The sequence below is a fragment of the Vipera berus genome, assembly GCF_964194415.1.
Source record: "Vipera berus genome assembly, chromosome: 10".
NCBI lineage: Eukaryota > Metazoa > Chordata > Lepidosauria > Squamata > Viperidae > Vipera > Vipera berus.
The window spans coordinates 23,108,783-23,119,541 of NC_138213.1; the positions used below are offsets into that span (position 1 = coordinate 23,108,783).

General features: G+C 51.9%; 1 protein-coding gene across 2 annotated transcripts; it reads right to left on the minus strand.

Annotated features, from left to right (window-relative positions):
• Window positions 1-1,961: 1,961 nt before the first annotated feature.
• On the minus strand, window positions 1,962-10,718 carry SLC38A7 (solute carrier family 38 member 7). Of its 2 annotated transcripts, XM_081335627.1 has the most exons (11): window positions 10,551-10,581; window positions 9,733-10,035; window positions 9,006-9,204; window positions 8,519-8,663; window positions 6,942-7,040; window positions 6,764-6,821; window positions 5,239-5,353; window positions 4,976-5,123; window positions 4,706-4,905; window positions 4,147-4,201; window positions 1,962-4,063 (listed from the first exon to the last, which is right to left on the minus strand). In XM_081335627.1, the coding sequence occupies exons 2-11, from the start codon at window positions 9,970-9,972 to the stop codon at window positions 3,961-3,963; spliced, it is 1,362 nt and encodes a 453-aa protein (XP_081191753.1). In that variant the 5' UTR covers window positions 9,973-10,035; window positions 10,551-10,581; the 3' UTR covers window positions 1,962-3,960. The 2 variants fall into 2 exon arrangements, with proteins under 2 accessions (XP_081191753.1, XP_081191752.1); XM_081335626.1 differs by lacking the exon at window positions 9,006-9,204 and having other exon boundaries at window positions 9,733-10,718.
• Between the last annotated feature and the right edge of the window lie 41 nt (window positions 10,719-10,759).

A 10,759-nucleotide genomic window follows, 5' to 3' on the forward strand; every position in this document is an offset into this window, starting at 1 on the left:
TTGGAGAATAGCTCGACTGCCTCTTCTTCGTGGCAGCCCCTGAGATACTGGAACACGGCTATCATGTCCCTCCTAGTCCTACTTTTCACTAGACCTGACATACCCGATTCCTGCAAGCATTCCTCATATGTTTTAGCCTCCAGCACCCTAATCATTTTGGATGCTGTTCTCTGTACCTAAGGTACTTATCAAAGCTAGACAACATGAGATGTGAGGACTTCTACTGGTCATCAGATCACCTTCTTTGACGACTTCAGAGGTCCCTCCCACCGAATGCTAAATCTTAGGTTGCTCTACTTGAGATGAGCCTTGGTGGAGCAGTGGGCTAATGCCTCCTTAAGTAACACCAGCTGCCTGCAATTAGTGCAGGTTCGCATCCCACCAGGCTCAAGGTTGACTCAGCCTTCCATCCTTCCGAGGTAGGTAAAATGAGGACCCAGATTGTTGGGGGCAATTAAGCTGACTTTGTAATAATGCCGCTTGGGGGGGTGAAAGCCCTAATAAGCAGGCATATACATAGAATGAAGGCTACTGCTAAGCTTGTAAGCCGCCCTGAGTCTTCGGAGAAGGGCGGGATATAAATGGAATTAAAATAAATAAATAAATAAATAAATACTTTATCTCAAGAAGGACTTTCTTTCGTGTGGAGGCAATGCCGTTTGCCTCATGGAGGGAGAGCAGGGGCTGCTTCCAGCTGATCGGTTCCCTTCTGAGGCCTCCTCTGGCTGCTCTTTCAGCAACTGGTGGTCCCAGAGGGGAACCCACAAGTTATGTGGCAAAGGTGGGTCATATGGCAGCACCCCTGAGAAGCTGGGGTGGGAGATCAGCACTGCTTCACAAAGAACCTAGAAACATGATCTCTCATGATTTGGCATCATGGTGGTGATTGGCACACTTTCTGGTTTCTAAAGATTACCCATTCCTGCTTCATTGCTTTCTTGTGCTGATTAGGGCCTCATCTGGATAGGTGACCAGAGCGCTGCGGAAAAGCCAGCGGGCAGGTGTGCATTTTCCTCCCTATTACAGCCAAAGGAGAAAGGGCCCTCTGCATTTGGCACACGCATCCCCGTCTCAAAATCACCACTCGTCGCTTCTCTTCGCTCTGTCCAGCGGTTCCAAAACTTGCCCACTAGGAGAGCTCCAAGTCCTCTCTTGCCACCCACTATTCTAGCCTGAACGCTGCATCGCGCTTCCCAAAGGAGGCGTTCTTGCTGCCAAAGGTTCCAGCCACTACGCGCTCGGGGCCAGGATACCTGCCGGATACTCTGCTGCCTGGGGCTCCTTCCGAAGAGGGCAGCCTTCTCAGTGATTGGATCTCTGAGGTTTTGAACAGATCTGGCTGATTCTTCTTCACTTATTTGTAGTTACAAAATTACCCAAAGAGCAGGAAAGGTGAAGGGATTTCTTTCCTTTCCCCTTCTCGTTGTCCTCCCCCTCCCTTTCCCCTCCTCGTTCTCTACAGGGTCCCTTTCCTGTTTCACTTTCCCTTCCTCTCTCCTTTGCTCTTCCCCATCCTCTTCCTCATTGCTCTCTTTCCCCTTTCCCTTTCCAGTCGGTTGACACAGATTTAATGTAAATTCCTCAGTCATTAGGATTACCTCCATTTTCTTGTTGGACAGATCACACAGATGGGATACTTTTTTATGACTTAAAAGATGGACACTGATCTGCTATATGACGTCTCCGGGCAGGTTAATGCATAATAGTAAAATAGAAAACTGAGCAAATTATAGCAAGCACAAACAGTACACCATTATGGTGTTCGCAAAACCATTCTCCCCACACACCACAACCTTGAGCCTGGTGGGACTCGAACCTGCACTAATTGCAGGCAGCTGGTGTTACTTAAGGAGGCATCAGCCCACTGCTCCACCAAGGCTCTTATTGAATAAGCTTTTAACTGCAAATAATTTGAAATATAAATTGATTAGAAAAGAGGTTTTAAATTGATGTTATTTGCATAATACTAGAAAATATTATTTATTGAATTTCTATACCACCCTTCTCCCAAAGGACTCAGGGCGGTGTACAGGGAATTAAACACAACGTACAAAAGTTAAAAGTAAAATTAAATTAATTTAGCCCTAACAATAAATAGTTAAAAATAAACCCAACCCCTTAGTCCAGGCTGGCCTGTTCAAACAACCAGGTCTTCAGATCACAGCAGAAAGAGCAAAGGTCGGGAGCCATCCGGAGCTCAACAGGCAATCGATTCCAAAGGGCTGGCGCGCCCACAAAGAATGCTCTCCCCTTGGGGGCCGCCAGTCGGCAGTCCCTGACCGACGGCACCCTGAGGAGGCCCTCTCTGTGGGAGCGCACAGGACGAAGGGAAGTTGACGCCGGCAGCAGGTGCTCCCGTAAGTAATCTGGACCCATGCCATTTAGGGCTTTATAGGTCATCACCAGCACCTTGAATCTCACCCGGAGGGCAACCGGAAGCCAATGCAGCTCACGGAGGTGTTACATGGGAGTATCGGGAAACCCCCATCACAACTCGCGCAGCTGCATTCTGCACTAGTTGAAGCCTCCGGGTGGTCCTCAAGGGCAGCCCCATGTAGAGCATTGCAGTAGTCTATCGAAGAGGTCACGAGTGCATGGGTGACTGTACGCAGGGCATCCCGGTCCAGATAGGGCCGCAACTGGCGCACCAGGCGATGTTTATATTGAATTTTGTATGTATTAATAGTAGCAAGAAATGTACTTGCATAGGGAAAATGAAAACAATTTGGACAAAAGGATCAGGGAAAAAACACTGGATTGTGCAGTATTGAACTGATTGATATCGAAGCAGTGTTAAATAAGTGAACCCAGACAACAAACACATTGTTTACTAAGCACTAAAGATTGTAATTGTTAAAAATTAATCAATTTTTTTTAAAAAAAGGAATCACAAGCAAGGACATCTTCAAATTCATTTCCTCAAAAATCTTTCTGACGAAGAAAATAAGAATTGTAAGCTTGGATGCTGAAACTGGGAGTCAGAGGGGAAAAAAGGGTATTGTGTGAATCTACACACAGGGAACTCCTCTCAAGTAAATTCCAAATCTCTAGTTGGGGAAAGTATCCATTTCTAGTCAAGTTTTCTTTCTCCCTTTTTTGTTGTTGTTGCAAGATTCGGTTTCAGATAAAAAAAGCAAAGGCAGCTTAATGTGAATAAGACAGTCCATTTTCCCACTAAAACTGCTCAATGCGCTTGTCAAGATTGAATCACTAAGACGCCTGCTAGCTTCTATCGCTAATCAACCTGCCATATAAAAGGGGGGAGGGGTGGAAAACATAGGGAGGAAATAGGATTCCATGAAGCCGTTCACAGCCCGTGAGAGCCTGCAATGGCAAGGTCACTAACACAGATGTCCGGCGGAGAAGTGGACCGTTCCCACAGCAAACCAAAGATATATCATTGGGTAACATGAAGACCCGGTGAGTGAGGGTTAAGGGAAGCTATTATTAACTAGGCAAAATTCCACGTGGGAAAACCAGAGCTGGTTTTGCTTCTTCAGTTCCAAGATGTATATTCAATAAAGTTTTATCTTTTATGGCGCTCCAAAACCTTGAAGATTCCTTAATTTTGAGTTTGCTAGTCAGACAGCTGACAGCACTTTTCACCTGCTGATTTGCAAGCAACCATTCCTTTACATATTTCTTGTCACAATAATTATAATCAAATACATTCACTTTATTCCATCCTTGGTCCAAACAGAAAAGCTGAGCTTCTAAACGAAGAGACGTCCTCCTCAACTGCTGAAGTCCATGGGCCTCTTTTGGGTGAGGGGCGCACGGGAGAAGGCCAATAGCCTTACTCCAAACAACAACTGGAAACCAGAGAAGTGAGTTGACCAGACAAACAAAAGGAGGCTCATGTTTCGTTAATGCCAAGGTGTCCCCCAAACTGGGGTTTCAATTTGGCTACTTAAAAGTCCACGGGGGACTATCTAGATCCAATGAAGTAGAGTTGGTGGATCACTTCCTGAGATCCATGGAGATGGCATTAGCTGTTGTCTGTCCAAAGATGAAAGTGCCAAGGACAACCATGAATATCCCATAGCTGACCACCATCCACCAGCTGAGATGAAGAGACGAAAACACAGTCAGTCAACAAGGAGAGCAGGGAGGGGAAGATGGGTCAGGGCCAAGGACCTCTCTTACCTCGCTCCTCCAGCTCCCTGAACTTCAGAAAGTTTGGTCTGGATGAGGCAGAGTCCTGGCAAGGAAAAAACAGAGCAGCAGAATTTGGCAGCCTACCAATGGTCTCACAGTGGCCAGAGATCGAGTCTACTCGATCCCAGTGAGCACCTTCTGGCTGAGAGGAAGCACTTTTACATTTGTCATCCATGACCTCCTGCTGCACAGGGCAAGTTTCTTAGCCAGGCGGGAATCAACTCCCTTCAGGGGTCGGCCCTGGGCAGCTGCCATGCGGCAACCAGAAGGCCAGACGGGGATTCCCATCCCGTCCCGAGTGCAGAAGACACCCTGCCTGTCCTCTGCCAGCTCTTCCTGCCCCTCCCCGGCCTCATCTTCTGCTCCAGGGAACATGAGGTGGCTCTTCAGGGGCAGCTACGGCCGCCTTTCTCTCCAACTCCCTCCCCAAGGCCAGAGCTGAGATGAGCTGGCTGCAGCCTGGACCAGCAGGCCATCCAAGCACCTGCAGCGGGGAACCCAAACAGAAGCCACGTTGCACCTGCCAGCCAGGAAACCTTTTCCCTACCTGGGAACACAAAGATGAAGCAGGCGGCCAGCCCCCCAATGACCGAGATGACTCTGCCGATGTCCGGAATGAACAAGGCCAGGAGGAGGGTGAGAAGGAACCAGCAGAAGGTCTGCAACAGGCGTCGGCGTCTCTCCTGAGCCACGTCTTCATCCACAGTTTCCCCTTTGTAGCGCAACCATAGACCTTCCAGGACAGTTCTAGGAGGAAGAGCTCAGAAGGGTCAGCAGACACCCCTTCCCACATCCCCCAGCCGGCCAGCCTGCTCACCTGCCACAGAAGTGCAAGATTGGGTAAGAGGTCAGGACAGAAAGAATGATGAAGGCCCGCGCGATGGCTACTGGGATGTCATCTGAGGGGTAGGAGAGCAGCACGTCCTGCTGCACGCTCTCGCCAAAGGTCAGGAAGCCACAAACCCCTAGCCAAGACAGAGGAAGGCCATGGGAACAACAGGTGCTGCTTCTGCCAGGCCTCGGCCAAAGCAGAAGCAACTGGACAGAACAAGCAGCTAGGATTCAGGATCTGCTCCCTACCTGTGCCCATGTAGACAAAGAGGGCGATGACCATGGCTGCCGTCACGACGACTCCCCAGGACCTTACCTGCGGGCACTTCATGCTGTTGAAGATGGGCACGCTGCTGACGTGGCACTACAAAAGGGGAGGAGAAGGCTTGGTAGCTGTCCTGGCTGAGGTGGGGCAGCAAAGCTGCTTTGGGGCAACAGGACCCGGGCCCCCACCCCCAACCAGAACTCTGGAGTCTGCTGCACCAGGTCCCCAAGTCCTTTCTCCATTCAGGTGAACATTATGGTAGTTAAGAATGTCCACTGCAGATGGACATCCATTTTGATTCTGATTTGGAAACACCTATATTCACAACTAGGAATCCAAAATTCCTGGAAAAACATCCTCCTTAACCAAATGATCAGGTAGCTGAGAATAATTTTAACTGCCATTACCCTTCTTAACTTAGCCTGGCAGCTCTTCCTTGACATAATCAAATATTAATCTCCTTAAAACTCCCAAATTCCATTGCAGCCTTTTCCACAGTAGGTGGACAACTTCCTCAATGGGAAATCCAACGCTGTTGCTCAGCTGTTCTTCCTCCAGATCTCCCAAGTGAAACCACAGAAGCCTAAAGCTAACCTAGGGGCTCCTCCGACTTTTAGGCAAGCTCAGACAGACACACACAGGAAGCGTAACCCTCCATGTCCTTGGAGGATCCTGTTCTCCCCTGAACCCCTCCCCCCTTCACAGGCAAACCCAGGCACGAAAGCCAGAGGGGGCTTCTCAAGGGAACAGGAGGGCTAGGGGACGTGCCATGATCAAGTCTGGCATGGCAGAGGCGTTGCCCCCCAGCTGCAGAACTTTAGAGCTTGGACTAAGGATCATGCATGGCCACTTACAAGCCCTCTTTGTCATAAGGGAAATTCTTCCATCTTCTTCACTCCCGGAGAACACCCACGCAGGGCAGACGCCTGCAGGCCGCCCTGCGCCCTCTCAGGATCTCCAACTGCCCTTTCTTTTCAGACGCAACCATGTCGGTTTTCATCTGTCTCCTTCCCTAAATCACTGCTCAGGAAGTGGTCAGCTCAAGTAGGAGCCACAACCCTCCCTTCCTCTATAAGCCATAAGAAAACCCTCACAGGCGTTTCCTCTTGTGCTCAGCTAGGAACTTTCTCTGACACAAAATGACTCCCATCACTCACTTCTGGCCCTTTGGAAAACCACTGATCCAAAAACCTTTAAAACTGGTGTTGTAGCTACGAAAGACACTCATTCAGCTGTAATACCCAGCACGCCACATCACTAATTTGCAATCGTGCGAAAGAAAAAAATCTGATCCAATTCAGAGGACTGAAAAGCCACTCCAGTTACGTGTGTGCCCCAACCAGCCCGGAACCCATTTCAGACTGGCTTTGTTTGACACACAGAAAAGATGCAGAGGGACTAAAGGGTGCCTCAAGATCCTGAGCAGCAACTACCTCCCCCTCCAACAAGGATCATGCAAAGAGACTCATTCAAACCACCAGCAAGGGGAGGTAGCTGCTTCAGCATTACCTGGAAGCCAAAGCAAATGGTGGGCATGGCGTTGAAGACAGACACCCAGGAAGCAGGGCTGTGGGACGAAGAGGAGCTGGTTAGCTGGGCCCGGATCCTTCCTCCCACAAGCTCCTGATCAGAAGAGACTGCAGCAGATGTCTCAGCCAAGAGCTCCCCCACCATTGGCCAGATGTACCTGGTGGTGATTTCCTCTGGGGAGATCACCTGATCAGGCCAAAAGTACTTTATGATGACGACAGTTGTGACGTACCAGGTCCCGATCACACTCAAGCAGCTGAAAGTGAGCAAAATTTAGGGATGTGGTGATCAACAAGAAATATTTCATATGTACTTTATTTCAATGCCCAAAATTTCAAAAATGTATATTGCAATCAGAAACAGGGAGATCCTATTGATTTCAAGAATGATTTAAAGAAAGCTTAAGATGTGCATCTCGGTGATCCCATACAGGAGATAAATTGACAAAAGTTATGAAAACCGGGTTGATTGACTTCAGCTTCAATGCAAGATTACGTATTCCTGTTAGATTGGCACAAATATAACAAAATTATTCTTCCAAACGCTCAAGAGGTTGTCAAGACAAAAGGGCCAGTCTTTTATTTGTGGTGGTCATGCAATAAAATTATACTCTAAAATCTTTGGGGAGGTAAGTGCTATCACTCATCCGAGAACTGAATGCTCCCCAGAGCCTGGCTTGCCAAATGTATTTACTGGACCAAACCACAGAGCATTATTTATTTATCAGCCAAAATAATAATTGCCCAACACTGGAAAACGCAGGATAACATAACAGAGTTGTGAATTAACTAGGTGCCTCTTAACTGCTACAAAAGAAATCACAAAATTAAAATTAATGAAACATCAGACAGGACCCACGTTTATCAAATTTGGACAGTTCTTATAGTTTATTTCATTGGCAACCGATTCTCCTCTGCTACACTTCAGACAGACGGCAAATGTTTGTGACAGTACCTGTCTAGGCTCATTGCAGTAGATCTCTTGTATCTCCTATTTTTTCTTTTTTTCTATTCTCTACGGATTTATGTTAATATGCTTAACTGATATTATTGTTTAATAAAAATATATTTAAAAATAACAGCTTCTTTATGCAACTTCTCTCATCTTTAAGTTTATTTGTACCCTACCTTTATTACTTTTAAATAACTCAAGGTGATGGACATATACAAATACCTTCCTCCTCCTCCTTGTCCTACAACAACAACCCGCCCATGAGGAACCAGCTAATCTTCATAACTACGGCGGGACTAGAACTCAGTCTCCCCCTTTCTAGCCTGATGCCTTAACCACTAGGCAAAACTGGCTCCTTTTTAGGTTAAATGTGATTTTAACTTAGCACAGGGAGGGGTTGCCAGCCTGGAGAAAAACAAGCCTGTGGGAAGCATTCAGGGTGAACGTGTAGGATTTTCCCTCCTGGGATCCAGACTTTTGCTGCTATAAAAGAAACAGCCCCCCCCCCATTGGAGTTTGTTTTATAAAGCAGAACTGAAAGCAAGTTTGTGGGTGGGGGTGGAGAGAAAGGGGTGAACACAGGAAAACAGGCAACCTCCAAGCCAAAGGCAAGCAACAGCAGCAACTGGCAGAGAGAAAACCAGAATTCTTGCACCTGGCAGAGTTGCTAAGAGGCAGAGCTGAGAGGGGCCAGAAAAAAGCCCACCATCTGTGTGGGTTGGCCCTTTGGGGGATATGGACACCAGCAGCAGACCCCCACCCCACCCCCTAACCGGCAGCTACCTGGCGTATTTCTGGAACCCAATTTCTTTGGGAATGGACAGTGGAAGGATGAAGAGGATGGCCGTGATGCTGATAGTGAATTTGCGATCTATGAACCAGCAACTCCTCCCTTCTTTGGCGCAGCTCTTCATCAGGACTGGAATGACTTCCGGAGACACAAAAAGAGAAGTTGGCATCCAAGGGCCCAGGCCAGCGAGCAAGTCCTTATTAACAGGATGAGTCTGCCGAGAAAAGTGCTTGTGCCAACACCAGGGAACTGAAAGATGGCAACTACGCTCCCTTAGAGAAACCGTGGACAAATTCTAACTGTGGAAGACGAGAAGCGCTGAGGAGGCCACCAGCCTCAGAGGAGGTTCGGAAGGTGAAAAATGGGGGTCAGCCTGCTTGATTACGTCTGGAGTTCAAAGCCCAAAGAAAGATGCCGCCCAAGATGGGACCAGGGAGAAGTCCAGGGAAAACACCCCCTGGGGTCCACTGCCACACTCACTCTTGTCCTGCTGATCCCCAATGATAATGAGAAAGGCAATGCAGGTGCCAAAAGTGTAGATCACGATGGCCACCTCACACAGCACACCCAGGACTCGGCCACAAACAGCCCATACCACTTCCTGGTAGGTGCGTTCATTGCTGGCCTGGGAGCAGTAGGCCAGGATGACCAGTCCGCCAATAATGAAGAGCAGCAGCCCCTGCAAGGGAGGCAAAGGAGGGCAGGGCTAGCTGGGAAGGAGGGAGGGGCACCTAGGCAGAACAGCCCTTGCAAGACAGACACACACAGTTTGCAGGGAAGGGGGGGCAAGGCAACCCACTCCCCACAGGACAAGCTTTCCGGCCTACGAATGGATGCTGCACGCAGGATCTCAGGCCAGGCCCTTGGGACCCCAGAGGGCCTTCGTGGAGGGAGTCAGCAGCGGCGCCGCTGGTGCTCGCGTCTGCCTAAGAGAGCCGTCCTTCTCTTGCTCCTCGGGAACCCTCGGCCTGGCAATAAGCCCTGCCCAGCAAGGGAAGGCAGCGGAAGGCCCTGGGCCAGTGAAGTTCACTCTGCTCCCCAGTTTTGCTCCACGGAGGGCAGCCAGAGCGGCCGCCGGGGAGCCTGCAGGGCCGGTCCGACAAGCCCCTCCGAGGGCACGTCCCTTTCGAGGTGCGGGGAGAGAAGCCTTCCCCAGCCCGCCCCGTGACGCCGTCTGCGGGCCGGCAGCGCCGAGAAGGACCCTCACCATCTGCATGGCGACTCCAGCGGCCACGCCGCCGGCCATCCCGAAGGCCGCCGGGAAGTTGAGCAGGCCTGCGCCAAGCGCGGCGTTCACCACGATGAAGACGGCGCCCAGCACGGAGGTGGAGGCGGGCCGGGGCTCCTCCGCGCCGGGGCTCTGCAGCAGCCGGGCCCGCTCGCTGCTCTCGGCGCGCCACTCCAGGTCGCCGTCGTCCCTGTTGATGCCCACGTGGCTCCGAGCCATCTTCTCCCGCCGGCCGGTCCCGGGAGCCGAGCCGCGCCTCGGAGGGTCCCGCAGGCCACGAGTCTGGGGAGAAGAGAAGCCGGGCGCCGCGCTCAGCCTCCCCGTCCGGCCCCCGGCGCCTCCCACCCATCGCCTGCGGGGCCCCGAAGCCCGCTGCCGTGAACCAAGCGGCCACTCGGGGCAGGCGCAAGCGGCGGACGAGGCGAGGCGCGGCCTGCGGCTCCCCAGCAGGGAAGGGCGGCTCTCCGGCCTCTGCCGCGGGGCGGGTGGGCGAAGGCCCGGCCGAGCCCTTGGCCCAGAGGCCCCCACGGCCAGCGGGGCTTCGGGTGGGCCCAGGGAGGCTCCTGCCCCGCGGGCGCGTCGGAGGGCAGGCGGCCCGACTTTTCCCGACCGCGACGGCCCGGGAAGGAGCGCCTGCGTGGGCGGCCAGACTCCCGCCCGGCACGCCCCACCGGCCAAAGGCGACCCCGCCAGCCCCGCGCCTCACCGCGCCGCAGCCTCGCGCTCAAAGGAGCCGCGGGGGAGGCGGCCGGACCCCCCGGCGCGGGGCGAAGTCCGGGTCCCGCCCGAGCGCTCACCCTGCGCGGCGGCGCCTCCCGGCCGCGACCCCCTGCGCGCGCGGGAGGCTGGGAAACGGAAGCCCCTCCGCCCGCCCCGAAAGCCAGACGGCCTTGGGGTGGGCTGGATGATCTCCGCGCCCCCTTTTCTGCCCTTCGCCTCTGAAACGAGGCCCCGCCGCGCGCAGGCCCGGGCTAACCCAGGGACTTAGGGCAACCCGCTAAAGCAG